Source organism: Humulus lupulus, chromosome 8 (assembly GCF_963169125.1).
Source record: "Humulus lupulus chromosome 8, drHumLupu1.1, whole genome shotgun sequence".
NCBI classification, from domain to species: domain Eukaryota; kingdom Viridiplantae; phylum Streptophyta; class Magnoliopsida; order Rosales; family Cannabaceae; genus Humulus; species Humulus lupulus.
In genome coordinates, this window is record NC_084800.1 from 81,357,808 (window position 1) to 81,379,195 (window position 21,388).

The 21,388-nt window shown below is 37.6% G+C and overlaps 1 protein-coding gene across 1 annotated transcript; it reads right to left on the minus strand.

The window, feature by feature from the left end:
* Positions 1–13,010: 13,010 nt before the first annotated feature.
* Positions 13,011–20,909, minus strand: LOC133795704 (probable serine/threonine-protein kinase PBL5). The gene is made up of 9 exons (XM_062233160.1): positions 20,666–20,909; positions 19,087–19,223; positions 17,897–17,985; positions 16,689–16,906; positions 15,933–16,460; positions 15,688–15,836; positions 15,007–15,222; positions 14,747–14,896; positions 13,011–13,345 (listed from the first exon to the last, which is right to left on the minus strand). Exons 1-9 carry the CDS (start codon positions 20,907–20,909, stop codon positions 13,028–13,030), a joined length of 2,049 nt encoding a protein of 682 aa, XP_062089144.1. The 3' UTR covers positions 13,011–13,027.
* Between the last annotated feature and the right edge of the window lie 479 nt (positions 20,910–21,388).

Genomic DNA, 21,388 nt, shown 5'->3' on the forward strand with positions numbered 1-21,388 from the left:
TTATCTGTGATTGGTTATGTTCTATTGTTGAGTTTTGGGGAAACTTTTACCCTGTCATTGTGGTCTGACCGCCGGGTCGATATTTGCTGATAGACTTGGATAGCTATGCGTCCAAGGAAATCTTCACGACTAACCGGCACTGAGTCCGGGACCAGGGGCAATGACCAGGGCCAGACACCTCCGCCAGTCCCTGAGAACTGGCATCAATTAATGGCTGAGATGAAGGCTCGATTACAGAGCCAAGACGAGCTGATTCGTATTCTGCAGCAGCAGGCTCCATCAGGGAGTGCTGCCCCTTCTTTACCACCTGCAGTGGTACCAGCTGTGCAGCCTGGGGAGGTTGTTAACAAGTGGAAGCCATTATATGAGCGGTTCAGGAAACAGCAACCCCTAGTCTTTGAGGGAGGACCAGATCCGTTGAAAGCCGAGCAGTGGCTAACTATGATTACAGTGGTCCTGGATTTCATGAGAATTGAGGGACAGGATAGAGTGGCCTGTGCCACTTATATGTTGAGAGAGGATGCCCGTATTTGGTGGGAGGTGGCATCGCAGACCAGAGAAGTTGCTACATTGACTTGGGAAGTTTTCAAGGATTTATTTGGCCAAAAGTACTACAACATTGCTGTTAGGGCGGCAAAGGTCAATGAGTTTGGTACAGGGCAGTATGACTGTTACTGAGTATGCCCTAAAATTTGATAGGCTTGCGAAGTTTGCACTAGATCTTGTGCCTACTGATGCTGTTAGGCAAGATCGTTTTATCAGAGGGCTTAATGCTATGATAGCCTGGGATGTTAGGATTACCACGACACAGGTAGGGGCGGAGGCCCCAATGACTTCAAGAGGAAGACTCCTGACACGTCGGACGCTCCTAGTCCTGATAGGAGGGGTCGGGGTGGTCATGGTGGCCGTCAGGGTGGCGGTGAGGCATGGAGGACCTATCCTATCTAGAGTGTCCGAGGTGTAGAAGACGCCATCAGGGCGAGTGCCGGGCCAATGCATGTTTCGTTTGTGGGGCAGTGGGGCATCTCAGGAAAGACTTCCCAACGGTGAAGAAAGATGAAGTAGGAAAGGTGGATAGCTTGACCCCAGCTCGAGTATTCACCTTGACTCAGGCGGAGGCTGAGGCTAGTCCCTCAGTAGTGACAGGTCAAATTTCTAGTGCTGGCTTTCCTTTTACAGTATTGATTGATTCTGGTGCTACACATTCTTTTGTTTCTAGTAGAGTGATTGATAGACTGTGTAGACCTAGTGAGTATCAGACTGCGGGGTTTGGGACTTTGTTGCCTACAAGGGAGCTGGTAGTCTCTAGGAGGTGGATTAGGGCACTGCCAGTGATGGTTGATGGTAGGGAACTTTCGGTGGATTTGATTGAATTAGATTTGGGAGACTTTGATATGATTTTAGGAATGGATTGGCTGGCTAGGTATGGGGCTACGATTGATTGTAAGAAGAAGATGGTTACTTTTGAGCCGGAGGGCGAGGACCCTTTTGTCTTTTTGGGTGCGGTGTCTGGACCCCGCATACCTATGATTTCAGCGTTGAGAGCCAGAGACTTGTTGCAGGGGGGATGCATAGGTTTTCTAGCTAGTGTGGTGGATACCACCAGGGTTATGCCGGCAGGGCCGGGTGAGACCAGATTGGTGTGCGAGTTTTTGGATGTCTTCCCTGAGGATTTGCCAGGGTTGACGCCGCGTAGGGAGATACAATTTGAGATTGAGTTGGCACCAGGGACAGAACCAGTATCCAGGACACTGTACAGGATGGCACCAGTAGAATTGAAAGAGTTGAAGATACAGTTGCAAGAACTTCTGGATTTGGGGTTTATCAGGCCTAGCTACTCTCCATGGGGCGCACCGGTACTGTTTGTTAAGAAGAAGGACGTGACTCTGAGGATGTGCATCGATTACAGAGAATTGAACAAGTTGACTATTAAGAACAAGTATCCTCTGCCAAGGATTGATGACTTGTTCGATCAGCTGCAGGGTAAGACGGTGTTCTCAAAGATTGATCTTCGATCTGGTTATCACCAGCTGAGGATCAAGGATGAGGATATACCAAAGACAGCTTTCTGGACGCGTTATGGGCATTATGAGTTTTTGGTCATGTCTTTTGGTCTGACCAATGCCCCAACATCTTTTATGGATCTGATGAACAGGGTGTTCAAGGACTTTTTGGACCAGTTCGTCATTGTCTTCATCGACGACATCTTGGTATACTCCAGTTCAGAGGTAGAACATGAGCAGCATCTCCGACAGGTCTTACAGAGGTTAAGGGAGCATCAGTTGTACGCCAAGTTTAAGAAGTGTGAGTTCTGGCTACCAGAGGTGACCTTTCTTGGGCATATAGTTGGGGCAGAAAGGATTAAGGTGGATCCGTCCAAGGTAGAAGCAGTTAGAGATTGGCCGAGGCCAAGGAATGCCTCGGAGGTGCGGAGTTTCCTTGGGTTGGCTGGTTACTACAGGTGGTTTGTAGAGGGGTTCTCGAAGATTTCATCGCCGATGACAGAGTTGACAAGAAAGAATCAGAAGTTCGTCTGGTCAGAGAAGTGTGAGAATAGCTTTCAAGAGTTGAAGCAACGACTTATCTCTGCGCCTGTGTTGAGTCTTCCTTCGGAGGAAGGGAAGTTTGTGGTCTACTGTGACGCATCGAGGTTAGGCTTAGGCTGTGTGCTGATGCAAAACGAGAAAGTTATAGCCTATGCTTCTCGACAGCTGAAGGAGTATGAGCAGAGGTATCCGACCCATGATTTGGAGTTAGCGGCAGTTGTGTTTGCACTGAAGGTATGGCGTCATTATCTGTATGGGGAGAAGTGCGAGATTTACACTGATCATAAGAGTCTGAAGTATTTCTTCACTCAGAAGGATCTGAATATGAGACAGAGACGTTGGTTAGAGTTAGTTAAGGATTATGATTGTGATATCCTTTATCACCCTGGGAAAGCCAACGTAGTGGCAGATGCATTGAGCCGGAGGGGCCCAGGACAGTTGTATAGTTCTACTCAAATCTCGAGAGAATTGGCCGATGAGATGGTTAGGGCAAAGATAGAACTGGTGGTGGGCCAGTTAGCCAATATCACTTTGCAGTCGACCCTGTTGGAGCGGGTCAAGGAGGGTCAGTTGACTGATGTGCAGTTGCAGGATAGTAGGCAGCATGCCTTAGCGGGGACAGCTAAGGATTATTCAGTCTCAGAGACAGGTTTGCTCCGGTATCAGGGACAGATATGTGTTCCGGCAGATGAGGGGATTAGGCATAAGATACTGGATGAGTCTCACACTACGCCATACTCACTTCATCCGGGTACCACGAAGATGTATCAGGATCTACGGACATTATACTGGTGGCCCGGGATGAAGAAGGATGTAGTTGAGTATGTATCTAGATGTTTGACCTGTCAGCAGGTTAAGGCTGAGCATCAGCGACCAGCGAGATTGTTTCAGCCTTTGGGTATCCCATAATGGAAGTGGGAGGATATTACGATGGATTTCTTGGGAGGATTACCCAGGACAGTTGGACTTCATGACTCGGTGTGGGTGATAGTGGATAGATACGCCAAGTCAGCTCATTTTCTACCGGTTAGGGCAACTTATACTGTGGAGCAGTACACAGAGCTGTATGTGAGAGATATAGTTCATCTCCATGGGGTTCCAAAGTCTATTGTATCTGATCGAGACCCTATCTTTACTTCAAAGTTCTGGGGAGCTCTGTAGAGAGCCATGGGGACTCAGTTAAAGTTTAGCACTATTTTTCATCCTCAGACTGATGGACAGTCTGAAAGGATGATTCAGGTACTGGAGGACATGCTTAGGGAATGTGTGATTGACTTTGAGGGTTCATGGAGTAAGTATCTTCCATTGGTTGAGTTTTCATATAACAACAGTTATCAGCCCACGACTGGAGTGGCTCCTTATGAGATGTTATATGGAAGGAAGTGCAGATCACCTATTCACTGGGATGAGATGGGTGAGAGGAGGTATTTAGGGCCAGATATGGTTCAGAAGACTAATGAGGCCATTGAAAATATTCGAGCTAGAATGCTTGCCTCGCAGAGTAGACAGAAAAGCTACGCTGATCCTAATCTTAGGAACGTGGAGTTCCAGGTCGGGGACCACGTGTTTCTGCGAGTTTCACCGTTGAGGGGTGTGAGGAGGTTCAGAGTGAAGGGCAAGCTGAGCCTCGGTTCGTTGGACCCTTTGAGATTCTATAGAGGGTTGGGCAGGTGGCTTATAGGCTGGCCTTGCCACCATCCTTATCAGGAGTTCATAATGTGTTTCACGTCTCTATGTTGCGGAAGTATGTTTCTGATACAACACATGTGTTGAGACATGAGGACTTGGAGCTGCAGACAGACTTGCCCTATGAGGAGAGACCAGATCAGATTCTAGATCGAAAGGATAAGGTTTTGCGGAATAAGATGATTCCGTTAGTGAAAGTATTATGGAGAAATAGCAAGGTCGATGTGACGCCCCACATCACTATGGCTGCTTTCTGGAATGACGACTGGTCCTACAAACCAAGACAAGTCTTTCTAGCGTGCATTGTCCTCACTCGCACACTTCCTAGGAAAAATTCCCAGGAGGTCACCCATCCCTAGATTACTCTAGGCTAAGCACGCTTAACCATGGAGTTCTCAAGTGATGGGCTACCGAAAAGAAGATGAACCTTCCTGGTATAGGTAGTACCCATCAATCCATTTAAACCATCTTCAACTACGTAGTCCCATACCTACACAGTCTTATAATCATCACACTTGTCCTTCCCCAGGCGGTGTGGGATTGCACAGCTTACCCGATCTTTCCCCTTACGGATCACAAGATTCTGACTGTCACAATCACCCCCCCTTACGAGCCCGACGTCCCCGTCGGCCACACTTCCGGCTAGGTCAAGGCTCTGATACCATTATGTGACAGTCAGAATCTCGTGATCCGTAAGGGGAAAGATCGGGTAAGCTGTGCAATCCTACCCCAGAACAGTTACGGTGAACAGTGAACCGGAAATTTGACTCGCTATCCGAGTCCTTTGGTTAAAAACGTGATCTAGGTACTATTATCAGGTTAAGGTGGAAAACCAATAAAAAGGAAAGGGTACATGTCATTTAGTAGATAAACTGCTCATGAGCCTTTCAAAATGTTTACAAGTAGTTTGTAATACAAAAGAGTCGCTACAGTTTCAAATTTACAATCCCCGCCGGCGTAAGCGGCAAAAGTAGGGTAAACCCCTAGTCCCTCTGAGAACGCCTTGATCGTGGCAGTCAAGCGGCCCTGTATGTACACCACATCGCCCAAGCTCTCCACTCAGGGTTGGTTAAGCTTTTCCTTCCCTTTACCTGCACCACATAGCACCCATGAGCCAAGGCCCAGCAAGAAAACACAATAAGGCATGATATAATATCACAACGATCTTAACAACCATTCAGGACTATCAGTCCAACAAATAGGTGACAATAGCCAAAAGTCACAATAGTGAGCATCGCTCCCTCTAGCCATGTGACGATAGGGTCACCAGGGCTTAACTGATAAGTGATTCTTTCATAAGCTTGATCAGGACAGGTGTATGGTGATTAGTCACCAACATAACCTTCCTCACGACTCTAGAGTCGAACTGTGGACAACGTCCCTTAGCCATGTGACAAACGGTCACCGGGGTCATATACTTTGGCTATAGTCATCTGATCGTAGATCAGGCAAGCGCTTATAAGTTCTTCGACCCTAGAGTTGGTCTAGCATTAATGCCATAGGGCCATTCAATGCGTGATTCTCGACTTTAGAGTCGGTCCCTGACTAGTCAGTGTCTTTAACAGGTAATCAACGTACATCGGCATTTAATATGCAATCCACGTCCACATATATCAACCAACATGCCTCAATGTCAAACCATGCATGTCATATACCTATACAGGGTGCAACTGTAATCCTACACTGTTTTCTTACCTCTGGTTCAAGTGAGAATTATTATATGAACGACCCCTGAGAACGATCAACCTTTAAATTCCTTGATGGTTACCTGGTCATAACCAAATTATAGAATTTATCAATAAAAGAGATAACTGAGGGTTCTCAAACCAAATCCCAGCCCCCGAAACATCAAATACTACCCAATCGGGTACTAGGTCCAACCCCGAGGCCTATGGTTTAAATCCCCAAGCTAAAAACCACATTTTGGCAAAATTGGCCTTAAGGGCCGCGGCCCTCCTCTGCTGCGCCGCGGCGCGCCCTCAAACAGAGAGGGCTCCCTGCCTGCCAAACGCCAAGGGCCGCGGCGCACCCCTGCTGCGCCGCGGCGCCCAGCCCAGACCAGCTATAACGCCCATGCACGAACCAGATTTTCCCCTGTGCGATTCCCTCTCAAACCAGTACTTCAAACCTTCATAAAACCCCTTCCTAACCCACACTTAAACCCCCAAACAACACCCTTAGCTCACTCACATCAAACCCCAATCAAACTAACACTAAAACCCCCTTCGATTCACACTTCCCACATCAAAACTCTAAGGTTGAAACTAACAATCAAAACAGAGCATGTATAAAAAACCAGTGGCTAAAGCTCACCTTGGAACCGGTTTTGGACCTCCCTCACAAGCTAAATCAAGTCTCCAATTCTGCCCTTAAGTTTCCCTAGCTTGAATCTCCACCATGAACTCAAAACCCTCAAGGGAGAAGTGAGGAAGATGATGTACGGGAATGGAGGAAGCAAACCCCTGTTTTTGTTTTGTTTATTCTACCACCTTCTACAGTCATAAAAGTCTCATATATCCACCCCTAAAATGACCAAATTGCCCTTGTTTCATCTAAAGCCTTCCAAGCTACTCTAGGGGTAAAGTTGGTACTTTTAGCTTAACCCGTTAATCATAATTAACGCTTCCCAATTCCCGCTAATATCAATATCCTCAAACACCAATAATTCATATCCCGTTACCCTAAAATCCCCGATAACGCTATAATCATAAATATCACTCCGAGACTCACCCCAAGCCCCGAGCTCAAACCTGTTATGACCAAACCAATAGATCATGTTTAAAGATCGTCTCATGTCGAAATACCCGAAGCAATCCACATTATAATGTGGTCTCACAATATATCATTAACACGCAAACAAATATTCAATTATACCCTCAACAGGCCAAATTACCAAAACACCCCTGTAAACAAATGTGGACTCACATGCGTGCATTTAACATCATATTATAATATAATTCTCACGAACACGCATAAACACATTTAATGGAATAATTAAAAAGTTATGGCCCTCCCTGCCTACTAATCCAGCCATTAACCATAATAGGGAATCCGGGGCATTACAGTCGAAGAAGCAACCTGGGAGTTAGAGACAGCGATGCGGGATCAGTATCCAGAGCTATTCAGGTAAATTTCGAGGACGAAATTCTCATTAGGAGGGGATAGTTGTAACGACCCAAATTCGCTATTAGGGCTTAAGGGCCCTGGTTAGTGTGCCAGGAGGGCATTAATGGAATAATTGTGATTTAACGAGTAATTATATGTCTAATAATGTTTATATGATAATTGGTTATATTATGTGGTAATATGATATGTGATATATGCGTGTGAACCACATTATTATGTGGACAGGTTCGTTGAGCACGACTCAAGACGATTCTAGGGTCAGATAGCGGGAAAAGACACGATGGGGTTTGAGATATGACTTTGGAGAAGTCGGGGATAATTTTAGATAGCGGGTAGCAATTTGGATTATCGGGACATGAAAATAAATATATGGAGATATATTTGAGGTTAGGATGTCTAGGCGGGAATAATGGGGGATTTTACCATTTTGGCCTCGGGGACGGTTCCGGCACCCCGAGCCTCGGGATTAACTTAATAGATAAGTTAGACTTAAGGAAGCCTTTAGAAGAAAAATAAACTGACTAAACACTTAGGCTCTTTCTCTCTCACGCTCAAGGAACCACAAAGAAAAACACAAAGGAAACCAAGGGAAACTAGTGGGGATTTCTGAGTTTGGTGGTGAGAATTTGGAGGTCTAGCTCAGGGATTTATTAAGGAACTGAAGCAAGGTATAAGGTAAGCATCTAACTCTGTTTTCTGTGGTTGAACTATGAGTTTTAGCTGGGTTTTAGTTAAGTGCTGAAACAAGTTTAGTTGTGATGTTCCAAGGCAGAATTAAGAGGGGAAACTTGGGAGCTTAGCTTGGTCACAGCTTGGCAAAGTGATACTACAGCAAAGGTGAGTCTCTACTCTTAGTTTAGAGGTTTTTTCATTGAGCTTGATGGCTGGTTTGTGTGTGTGTTAGCACTTGGGTTCCAGAAATTTAAAGGAAGAGATTGGAGTGCGTTAGGTTGTGTTTTCTTGGGAGTTATGTTGTTTGGATCATGCTAAAGAGGTTGGGAATTAATTGGTTAAGAGTTGGGGAGTTTTGGGATGGTTTAAGGTGAGGTTTTGAGCTTTGAAATGGTGTAAAATCTGGGTTCGAAGGGGAGGGCCGCGGCTCTGTTCTAGAGCGATGCGGCCCTAGCATGCAAGGAAGCCAAGGGGGCTTAGCCAAGTGGGCGCGCCGCGGATCCCAATGCAAGGGTCGCGGCGCGTGTGTGGTTCAGTGAGGGAGTAGGCTCTGTTTTGAGGAAGGTCCGCGGCTAGGCTTTGGGGGCCGCAGTCCTTGGTTGCACACTTGAGATTTTGGAGGTTTTAGGTATGGGGAAGTGGTCTTATGTGCTCGGGTTTGATTTCACCACCGTGTTTGGTGGAATTTGATATCCTGGGAGTTAGTTTTATAACTGGAACCTATATTTGAGTATTTATGAAACCCTATGCTTTGGTTGTGGCTAGGTGGTAAAAGCTTAGGCTCGGGAACGGATCGTGCTTGAGGGGCGTTGCTCGTAATTCGATAATCGTATAGACTAAAGGTAAGAAAACTGCACCTGGTTGAATATATGCGACGGGACTAAGAGCTCCTTACTGTAGATGCTTGAAAAGATGGTATTATGCCATGCAAGCCATTTAGTGAACCAACGGCCTAAGGGTGCCAAGGGTCTCACTAGCGCACAGGGCGCGGCTCGGACATTGGTATCCGAGGACAGCTTAATATGCACTGAGCTTGGTTTAAGCGGGCCAGAATCAGTGGGTTAAACAGAGGGTGCGGCCTAAGTCGTCGGCCCTGACTATTATGTGATATGAATGTTATATGTGATAGAATGTATCTTGAGTTGGACTGTATATGCTGGATATCTGTTGTGGATTGCCTGACGAGTTTACATGCCTACTAAACTATGTGGCTGTTGTTATTTTTTGAGTTGTTTATGATGTTTTCTTCCTGGGCCTTGGCTCACGGGTGCTACGTGGTGCAGGTAAAGGCAAGGGCAAGCTAGATCAGCCCTGACTGGAGAGCTCAGCGAGCAGAATGTACATAACCAGGTGCTCAGCCGCCACGGTTGAGGTCTAGGCATGGACGTGGAACCTAAAGACCGTCTGTTTTGCCTTAGTATGGCTAGTGGTTCCTTATGTACTTTTGGGAGTCTGTAAACTTATTTTAACTTTGTTTGTATGGGATCCCATGTTTACTACAGTTTAACTATATGAAATGAGTCTTTTGAGACCAAAACCTTTTTAACCATAGACCTTACATGTTTAATGATACGTTTTCAAATTAACGACTTGATTAGCAAGTCCTGCACTTTTATAAGTACACGATGTAGCGGTCTTGGCTATCCAGGGCGTTACAGGAAGTCTATTAATCAGAAAAATGGCAAACAAAAGCCTCCCACCAGAATTTGAGTGGCATATTGGCTTTGGCTAAAAGAGTGAGACCAACATCAACTACGTGTCTTTGCTTTCTTTCCACTCTACCTTGTTGTTGGTGAGTGTGAGGACAAGAGTGGCATCTAACAATGCCAAGCTCTTGGAATAGATTGTAAAGTGGTTTATACTCACCACCTAAATATGTTTGGACACTCTTAATTTTGGTTTGGAACACCCTCTCTACATATGCATTGAATTATCTGAATATAGTTTGTACTTCAGATTTGGTTTGCATAAGAAATATTCAAGTGTATTTTGTAAAATCATCAACAAAGCTAACATAAAACTTGTAGCCATCAAGAGACGTATGAAAAGAAGGTCCCCAAACATCTGAATATATCAATTAAAATGGAGCTCTTGTTTATTGATTGAACTTTTGAAACTAAATTGATGTAGTTTACCAATTTGACAAGCATCACAGAAATCTACTGTATTACATTTTACTGTTGGGTTTACAATAGAAAGCACTCTAGCTAATATTGGTTTGGATGGATGACCAAGTTGGTAATGTCAAATATTGGTAACTTGGGACTTGTCAAGAACAGGATTACTAGTGGTTGTGCAGTTGTACAAGTGAGGATTATGACTAGAATTACTAGAGGGCAACTTGAATTATGGTGTAGACAGATCTTGGTGCTTTGGTGGATGAACTTGGAGTTTGTACAGACCATCAGTGAGGGTACCCCGAAGAAGAACTTGGCTCGTTCTCTTGTCTTTAATGAGATAACAAAGTGATTCAAATTCAAGAATAACATTATTGTCTTTAGTGAATTGGGAAATGCTAAGCAGATTTTTAGTGGCATTAGGAACATGCAATATATCTTTTAGTTCTAAAGATTGTGGAGAATGAAAGACATTAATTGAATTAGAACCAATATGTAAGATAGGCATAGAGGTACCATTACCAACAATCACTTTGGATTTGCCTTTGTAGTCGACTTTGGTGGCTAGATTGTGAACATCTGTTGTGATGTGGTTGGTTGCGCCACTGTCAAGGTACCAAGAACCAGAAGAATCCTTAGAGAGATGAGACTCCGTGACATAGGCTTGAGCATTATCAGATCCTGGGGAGGATGAAGAGTCATTGGAAGTATGTAGACCAGTGAAGTTGATATCAAATATGTGATAGCATTTCTGAACTGTGTGTTCGGCATGACCACACAATTGACAAATTGGTCTATTGCCACTGCCACCACAATTGGAAATGGCACCACGACCACCACGAAAACTATTTTGTCCTCCTCGACTTGAAGGTGTAGTACCACCACGAAGAGACAAACTTGCAAAGTTGGCTTGGACTGTGTCGAGTGTGGTGATGGTTTGTTGCGATACATTTCTTGGTTGTGGAGACTGAAATGCAAATCTTGAAGGTTTAGAGGTTCAGTCTGATTGGTCAGAATGACAACTGTGGCTTCATACTCAGATCCAAGACCTCCAAAAATGTAAAGGCATAAACTATCATCAGAAATGGGATCACCAGCAACTGCAAGAGCATCATCATAGTTTTTCATCTTCAAGATGTAGTCATCAATTGAAGAAGCGCCTTTCTTGGTGGATTGAAGTAATCCTTTGACTTGTAGAACACGAGCTTTGGACTTGGTAACAAATAGGCGAGCAAGAACAGACCAAATCTCAGTAGAAGTGCGACAATTGATTATATGTCCAAACATGACCTCAGTGATAGAGTTCATCATCCAATGCATTAAAAACTGATCAAATCGAAGCCAATCGAGATATGCGGGGTTCGATTCGTTACCTGCAAGATGCATCAGAGGAGGAGGAATGGTTCCAAGAACATATCCATCAAGATTTTATGCACGAATCGCTACAAGGACCAATGCTCGCCAATATGAATAGTTGGATCGATCGGGTCGAAGTTGAAGCAGAGTAAGATTGTTGTTGGGAAGGCCAACAAGATCGATTGTCGGAGCTGGAGCAATGATCAGAGTCGTCGGAGAAACTAGAGCAGGTGGAGGATGAACACCAGTCAAGGGAGAAAAAGCATCACAGTTGTTGTTGCCTTCGGACGCCATGGCAGATGAGCACTGATACCATATAAAAGTATATCAAAGAAGAGCAAAACAGAGAACTAAAGTAATGGAATTTGTGATTGAAATGAAAAATGAATAGCTCAACCCAACAGTGTTGAGACCCGAGTCTTGTATAGCAATGAAGAGAGTTGAAGCTCAAAGAGCTGTTACAACCGAATCAGTTACAAGACTCTTAATACAGCTAACTGAGTAACAAAATTCAGCTAGACAACATACAAAACAGATCACTACCTATTGTGACTATCATGATATCTAATACTGTGGTTGCATGTTATGTTAGCAAATAACTTTGCTCGCATGTTTCATAGTGTCGACTAAGGTCCAAAAAAGTGTTAGGAGAGATCCAACCCTAAACCATAAAATAAAACAACAGTGTTTAGATAAAAGCATACCATGTATATTTTTGCCAGTGCATTAGGTGAATAGCGCTGTGAAAAAGAGTCTGCACTGGTGCGTTCAAAACGCCCATACGAGTGCTCTACCCTTTTCTCTATGTGTTTGGTGAGATGTGTCAACACAAGTGCTCCACCCCAGTTCGATGCTTTATTGCACCGACACAAGCCTTGGTGGATGAATCAATGGGACAATTTTTTTCCTGACACTTTTTGTGAAAGGTGTTGGTGAAAGTAACCTTTTTAAGTGGGTCCCGTGAAAAGCGTATAGAAGGTCGTTTATCTTGTAGTATGGTGGAAGTTTTGGAGTATTCTTCTGTTAAAAAAAAATATGAAGAGGCTAATTTAATGAAGAAATATATGCTTTTATAGTTGTAAAGAAGATGATATCTTCATCCTTGGTACTTGATTAGTATTGAAATATATCAAAAACAATTTATCTCCCACCTCTAATATAAAATCATCTCTTATTATGTTCAATAGAATAATAATTAAAAAAAAATCACAGAACTCATTTTTATTTAAGAACATCAATATATATGCTAGACATAACAAATTTAACCTCACAAAATTCACACGAGAATATTTTGTTGGAAAATGGGAAAGATGGTGACTAACTACCATGTTCTAATAACTTAAAATACATATAACAAATGGCCCAACTTATTGTAATGTATTGCACTTCTCACATGTGAATGCAAAACTCTTTTGTGTCTATTTAATTTAGTTACAAGCAACACTATTCATCATTTTATTACTAATAATCATCACAAATTTTGGTTCATTCTTTACTATAGCTAGCATAGATGAAGTATAAATGCTATTTACTTCTGCTATCCAAAGTGGACTGCTCAGACACTGGGGAAAAGCTTGATCTGCTGGATGATGCTGATGATGAAGTAGATTGAGTAAAAGATGATTGTGAAATCCTCCCAGATATGTGATCATAATAAGCCATGCTATGTCTGGCCTTATAAGTTTCTGTATAGCTTGTAATAACATCATCATCACCTTCACCATCACCATATGTCTCGGGAGAGCCTTCATTGCTGGCAGGCAAGGAATCTGAATTCGCAGGCGAAATGCTGATAATGCAGATTGCATCTGACTTTCTGAGGTGATTTATAGCATGTACTATCTGCAATAAATATGTAAACATTTAACAATAAACAGTTTTTCTTGTTTGCTCTATTATTTAAAATACTCACCAAAATCAACCCAACATCACATTTAAGTAATATTATAAGGTAATTTTTTCGTCCCTATCGGTGTACTTCGTGCTTTTAGTATGTGGATGGTTATAATCAAATTTTTTATTCGTTTCAAATATAAAATAAAAAATACAGAAGAACTAAAGAGAAAAGTGATTAATTAAATAACATGCTAGAATGATAGTTATCGTTCTATAAATGTAGAGAGTAAGTGTTGCAAAAATGTAAAATTTTGTATTTTACAAAATCCAATGAAGTGCTATTTTAACATTTTTTATATATATATTTTGAAGAAAGCTCTATTATTCAAAAGCTATTGGCAGTGCAATTGACATACTTAGATTTGTTTAGGAGTTTGTTTACTGATTCACATTTTGTTATTATCCTACAATTATATTGATTACTTTTATGTGCACAATATTGATAATTAACCACAAATCTATGTAGCTTGAGCGATGAAATTCTAATTAAGTGAACATAAAACGCTAAGCACTTCATGTTAGGATTAGTAACTCCATCAAAGTTTCAAATATGTAGATTGATTGAGCTTCTAGTCTAGTTTTCTTTAGGAGTGTTCATCCAATTTAGTTCGTAGCTTTTGGTCATAATGCACATTTCATATTTTTGGATCCAATTCAATTGGCAAAATCGCTCAAAACCAAACAAATTTAATCCGCACTAGTGCAGACTTGATTAATTATTTTTTAATATTAAATTTTAATAATTTTAATACTTTTCAATAAATTCACATATTTTTTTACTCATGACCAAAATCAACAAATCACCTAAATATTAAAATAAAACATTAAATTTAAATCAACTAACTTAAACTCAAATTATACACAACAACAACCATATTCCATAAGTTCCAAAGCAAAGAACTCATAAATTATAATAACAATAATAATAAACTCCAATGACACATAAATAAACCAACAACAAATAAACAAAAACATTAAACTTTAATTTCTTTTTTCTTTTATTTGTATATCATATAGTGATTTTAAGCTTATTATTTTTTAATATAAGAGAATTTAAGTTTTAGGTTTAATAATGTGATTAAAAAAATCATTATTTTACAACGTTTAAAATATCAATTTTTTACCCAACTATTTTTTTAAATATACATAAATTAGTATGAATTGAATTGGATTGGCTATTTTTGACTATAAAAGTGTGTACGGATTTCAGATTTTTCAATCCAATACAAGTGTGAATATCTATATTTTGTGAATTAGATTAGATGGATCAAGCGGGTTGAATTAAACGAAGTAATTTTTGAACACCCTACTGTTGATTTGATTATTATGTGTGAAGATTTGACTCACCGCATCCATTGTTAATCTCTTGTGAGGATCCTTGATGAGACATTTCTCAGCTACTCGAACCATCCAAAAGAGTTGGTGGACATCATGGGAATCTAAGATCCTTTCGTCAATTAAATCCGGGTAGTTCCTATCTTTTAGCAGTGGTCTTGCCTGGAAGAAAAAAATGATATATATATATATATATATATTTCTTAAATTCAAATACATTATTTGATATCGTATAATATGGGCTAAGGTTTTGACCATTTATGACTACTTACCCATCCCACAAGACTTTTTCCTTCAAGGGATTTGTCATTAGTGCCACGTCCAGTGATCAGCTGCAATAAAATGACCCCAAAAGCATAAACATCAGTCTTGGTTGAAACTTTTCCACTTTCAGCGTATTCTGGTGCCAAATATCCCAGTGTTCCAACAACTCTCGTCTCTGATGAGTGATCTTCGTGCTGAGTCCGCGCAAGGCCAAAGTCTCCTAGCTGATACATTTTTGGCCATGATGACAAATTGATAAATGAGTACGATAGCTAGCTAGAACTATTTCTAGGTAGTAGAATGAACATGGTTGCTTCTAATCATTATAGAATGCCAAAGAGACATAAATGTTGAAATTTTACCATGTAGTTTGCTCTATGTTCACTCAAGTTAGCTTGTTACATCATTATGGATAAAGCGTTACTATATCATATCTTAATGTACTCAACACCACATAATGAAGAGTTTGGTAATTGGTGTAATTTAAATATCGGTTTCCCATATTCAAATTTAAAATAGAATGTGTGGAACCTAATATTAAATTACACAAGTAGTGGTGTTGGATATTTTTTTATCGACTTCACAATAGTCAGGGACAACCCTGACCATATGACTCTGCTATGCCATTGCTCGGCAGATCATAGAAGTAACAGAAAATTATAAAAAAGAATCACAATTGAATTCATTACCAGGGTGTTGAAATCATGTGTAAGAAGAATGTTGTTTGGTCTTATATCTCTGTGGACAATATTGCTTTTATGAAGGTACAGCAATCCATTAGCAGCTCCTGCCGCAATTTTCATCCTCTCAGCCCAAGTGAGGGGTTTGCTTACGTATTCTGCATAATGAAAAAGAAAAAAAAAACAATCATGTAATCTTACATATGTTCAAATTTATGATGAGTTGTGGCCTAATCGAGTTATTTCATTCTTACTTAATAACTGTCGATCCAATGAACCATTGCAAACATATTCATAAACAAGCAGCCTGTGGCTCCCTTCCGAACATGATCCCAGCAACATAATCAAATTCTTGTGTCTTGCCTTGCTGAGAAAGTGAACTTCAGCCTTGAATTCTTTCTCCCCTTGTGAGCTTGCATGTTTATGTTTCTTCACAGCAATCTCCAGCCCATTCTTGAGTTGACCTCTAAACACATTACCAAATCCACCTTCTGATATATAGTTGGCTTTGGAGAAACCCCTTGTAGCTGTGTGGAGCTCTGCATAAGTAAACTCTTTTGTCCATCCAATCTTTGGCCTTTTATTTTCACATTTTGAACAAATGGATACTAGTTCATCATCAGTCTCGAATCCCGCCATCCAATCCTCCTCGTTCTGATGTTGTTCATTATTATTAATATGTGCTTGTCCTTCCATGCTCTTACAATAGTCTTCTGTCAGTGCCGTTTCTTTGGGAGCTGATGATGATGCTACTGTACCATCATTGCCTCCTTGCTCTTTACCTGTAGTCAGCCAGTGACCGAGACAAGATTAATACACACACACACAGAGGACCAAAATTTTCTTTTAATAAAAATTACATTAATATACAATGGCGCTCAGAAATTTTGTTCACCAGAGACGAAAATTAAAAAAAAAAAATTGTTTAGAATACAAAACAGTACAGGTTGAGGTATTGTTTTGTGACGTGGTTAATGATCAACGATATGATATGTCAAGTCTGAACTAACCTTTTTGTTGAGAATATTTCTCTTCTGGGCTTCCTGGTATCATTTCATCGTACCTTAAGTATCTTTTTGAGTTACTTCCAGTCAGTTTTGTGTCGCCGTCTTTACTGTTCCATGTTTGTTTTGAAACTCTCAAATCTTCAATGTAATAGCTTCGTTTTATTACTGATATGTCACATTTAAGCTTTTCCAAGAAGAATTTCTTTTCTCTCTTCATCTCCCTGCATTGCCACATGTCAAAACACTCACTAGTCATTCACATTATTTGGCTCAATTTTATGCACACTTTTATAAAAACAATATTTTCAATTGATTCTTTTTTCAAAAATAATTTATATACTTCAGGTGTACCTATTTTTTCCCTAAATGATTTATACATATACTAGGGATATAGTACATGCTTGGCATGCATTACAATTCATTTCTATTTGTTTACATTTTATTTGCATAACTTTCTATATGGGCACGACTATAATAGTGTATTCTTTTTATGCACTAATATGGTGAATAGTACATTTTACATACGTGATAAGTTAGAATCTTAGTTTTTTTTATATGATATGGTGTTTATTGTAGTCATAGTAAACTTCTTGCAAATTTTTAGAAAAATTTTAATAATTTAGGGGTGCCAAAATAGGATTCCAAACTTTCAGTATTGTCATGCACGCAAATATTGTTTTAGATCCTATTTTCGGTATCCTAAATCAGAAAAATTTATAAGATGTTCGTTATGACTACAATGAATACCATCATGTAAAAAAACTATAATTCATGTGAAAAAATGTGTGATTTATTATGGTAGTGCACAAAAATATGCATCATTATAGTCTTACCCTATAATTTATTCGTTATATATAGTATATTTCAATTTTAAATTAAATATTTTGTATTATATGAAAAAAGTTTCCATGAATTTCAATTTAATAAAAATAAAATTATAAACGTAATATTTTAAATTAATTATATTTCAATTATTTGTTTTTCTAAGGTATTTCAAAATATTTAAATCTAGTAAAGAAATATATAATATAAATAATGAAATAATAAATTTAATTTAAATATTTATGTATAATATTATCTGGCTATTAAAAGTTTGTTAGGTTGACATTTTTTATATATGAAGATATATTATTATTATTATTATTATTGTCAAGAACCTTTATAAAATTAAAAAGAATTAAAATTAAATATTTGAAGGTTTGAATTATTACTTATCAAGTATTAGCCATGTCGCTTCTGATTCTCTTGCCTTCTCCAATGCAGCCCACTTTCCAGCAACCACCGTCACATGGAAACCAACCTGAATGAAGAAGCTAATATTTAGCTCATATAAATTTATAATAAAGAAAATAAAATAGAGCCAATAAATAACTTAAGTTAGACAAATTTTGGGTAATATGTTGTTGGATACATTAAACAACACAAATATTATTCCATTTGATCAAATATAATATGTGAAAATAATCCTTGCCACTTTATATATTATATATATATATATTAGATATAAACGAGGTAGAATACTAGTTTTATTTATAGAATTTATTAATTACTTTTATTAAATTTATTGTATAATAATATTATATATAAAAAAATAATATAAATATATTAAAAGAAAAATTTAACTAAAATATTATTTATGTTTTAAAAAAAATATATATATATCATATGATAACTTTTTTTTTCAATATAAATGATAATTTTTTTAATAAAAATTAAGATTATATATTATATATTATTTTTATAATGATATTTTATAATATTTAAATTTAAATTAATATAAATATTAAATATAGTATTGTATTGTATTAAATATTACTATCATAATAATATTTTAGAACATTTAAATTTATATTACTATAATTATTAAATATTTATTTTTGTATTATATATTATTATAAAAACAATATTATATAACATTTGAATTTGAATTTATATTAATATAATTATTAAATATGTAGTTTTATATTAAATATTATTATAATAATAATATTTAAATTTTTATTAATATAATTAATAAATCTATTTTTAATTATTTTCAAAAATATATTCCCTTAAAATATTTAAAATATTAAAAAAACGGTTAAGAAGAAGAGATAAACATTAAAATTAAGTAATGATATATTAATTAATAAAATTAAGCCAAGAAGTTGACAACACAAAATGATTTCACATCTTAGTCTCACTTTTAAATAAGTGAATATATTGGTCATCGTTTAATTGATGAATTATATCTAATCTAAAATATAATCAAACTTAATAAGAATAATTAATTGAAGAGGATGATACCTATGAGAAAGGGATTCTTTCTACTTTAAAATATAACACAACTTTATATGGGGTGTATTTTTCTTTAGGAATTGATTTTAATAAAAGAAAAGTTAAAATGAAAGTGGTTACTTACCTGGTCTGCATAACATTGCTTAGTAATTTCCTTGATCTCTGGTTTATTAGAGTACTCGAATTCTTTAGCGGCACGTGCTTCCTCAACTTTTTTATCGTTAATCCCAAAACCAGAGTCCACTCTTACCATGTATCCCACTACTCAAACCAAAACAAAACTATGTAAGTATGTTATATATATTCTTCCCTATCTATATCATCTATTATATTATATGTATATTTATACATTTATATATATATATATCAGCACATCCCTTTGATAACCTATACATACTTCAATTTCATTCTCATATATAGTGTTAATTATCTTCTCTCTATGTAGTTGACTTAATATAAATCATATTATAATAAGAGAGATTGACCTCTTTTATATACAAATAATTAAGTCGAAATTATATATTCTTCAACATATCGATTAATACTATCTTGAAAAGAAAGTGTGAACAAAATACATGTAACAACAATTGATGGTTGAGAATTTGGTAAATTCATGCAATACTTGCAATGTTTTCAGAAGAAAATTAGATTCTTATGCATCTGTACACACACATATATATATATATATGGATATCATTTCAGTAGGGATTCTTTGCTAGACCCTGTGTAATTACAAGATATTTCTCACAAATTTTTAGAAAATTTTGAATAATTTAAAATGTTGAAATTATGATTCAAATAGCTTGTTGCACATGTATTTGTTTTGATATTTAGACGAACATGTCAAATATTGTTTGAATCATAATTTTAGCATTTTAAATTATTTAAATTTGTTTACATTAACTACATTATACATCATTATATATATAATAAAAATAAAATTGCAGTTATTGATGTAGTAAAAGTACTAAAAGTGCAGTACCTATGGCAGGAAAAAATAAAAGTTCCTAAAAGTGGTCTTCATATATACAATTTTTTATTGAAACACAAAATCAAAAAGAAATTTCACACAGCTTCTCACAAGACTGAAAATGACTAATATTCCAATGATATAATCAAAGTGATAGAGAGACCAAACTCAAAATAACATATATATATTTATAAAAAAAAAATTATTATAACAATTGTAATGATAATCACAGCACTTTGATAATTTAAATAAATATTATTGATATTAACTTAATTAAATGAAAAATTGCTCAAAAGGTCCGCTCCACCATAGTATGTATAGATACATTTTTTTTTTATTTGAAGAAAGCATAATTATTTAGGGATTATTTTTTCAGAGCAAGCAATTTAAGAGAGTTGGTTCTGAAAAATTAGACCAAAAAAAAACTTTAAATAAATAGAGAAAGAATACCCGAACCGGAGTGTTAGTGTGTGTCACATGAAAAATGTATGAACACATTCAATAATATATAAAAGCATTGGTTACTCCACTCATTACTAATTGACTTTGAGATAAAACCTTATATTACTTGGACCTTTCACACCCATATGTTTGTACTTTCTACAATTACTATTCACATCTACGGTCTAAACTACATCCCATTATACAATGTTCCACGAAGAACCGAATAGTGGAGTCCAATTATTGGGAGAAGATTCATGCAAAAAGATACAAGAGTATAATTAAGTCTTACATTGTTTTAGAAGTCCCGATAAAGGAAACATACTAGGACTATTAACCTGTTGAAGAACAGCAAGAACTGTAAGAACATCTCCTGATTTGAGTGAGCAATTTTGTAGGAGGACCCCTGCGATTGCTTTCAAGCTATCATCTCTAAATGCATCCACAACCACCACCACACTTTTGTAATTGTTATTATTTTGATCATCATCTTTATAATAATGATCATCACCTTCTGATGATGCTGATGCCTTCATCATCAGCTATGTACAACTATCCACTATTTTAATACTTGATAATTTCTTTCATTGGTTGCTTTAAAACAGAAAACAAATTTTGACACAATTAAAATTACTCTAAAATACATGAATTTGTTAGTATTTTTTTCTCTTTTTGCTGGTTTATAAAATAAAATATACGCACACATCTATGAAATATATAATCTTACGTACGTACAAAAATAATTAATAATAAGGCTAGCTAGATAGGGAAATTTTAGGGGGAAAAAAAGAAAAAGATAAAGATGACTGAGAATATATATACATGCATATGCTAATAACACCTCTTCGAAAGAGATTTATATAGCAAGAAAAGTGGTGTATCAAAACTGGTTTCTTAAGGAAAAAGAAAGAAAGAAAAAAGTGATGAAACAGAAAGTTTGAGAATTAAAAATATGCTGTTTTTAACTCTGAGAGAAAGATGGAGACAAGTAGTAGAAGTAGTATAGTGTTGTGGG

Excerpts from the sequence above, each read along its gene's own strand:
- LOC133795704 (XM_062233160.1), bottom strand. The coding sequence starts at position 20,909 with ATGAAGGCATCAGCATCATCAGAAGGTGATGATCATTATTATAAAGAT. Across the intron at positions 15,223-15,687 it reads CACATGATTTCAACACCCTG|CTAGGAGACTTTGGCCTTGC; the intron begins GTAATGAATTCA and ends AAAATGTATCAG. Across the intron at positions 13,346-14,746 it reads AGAGATTAACAATGGATGCG|ATAGTACATGCTATAAATCA; the intron begins GTGAGTCAAATC and ends TATTTATTGCAG.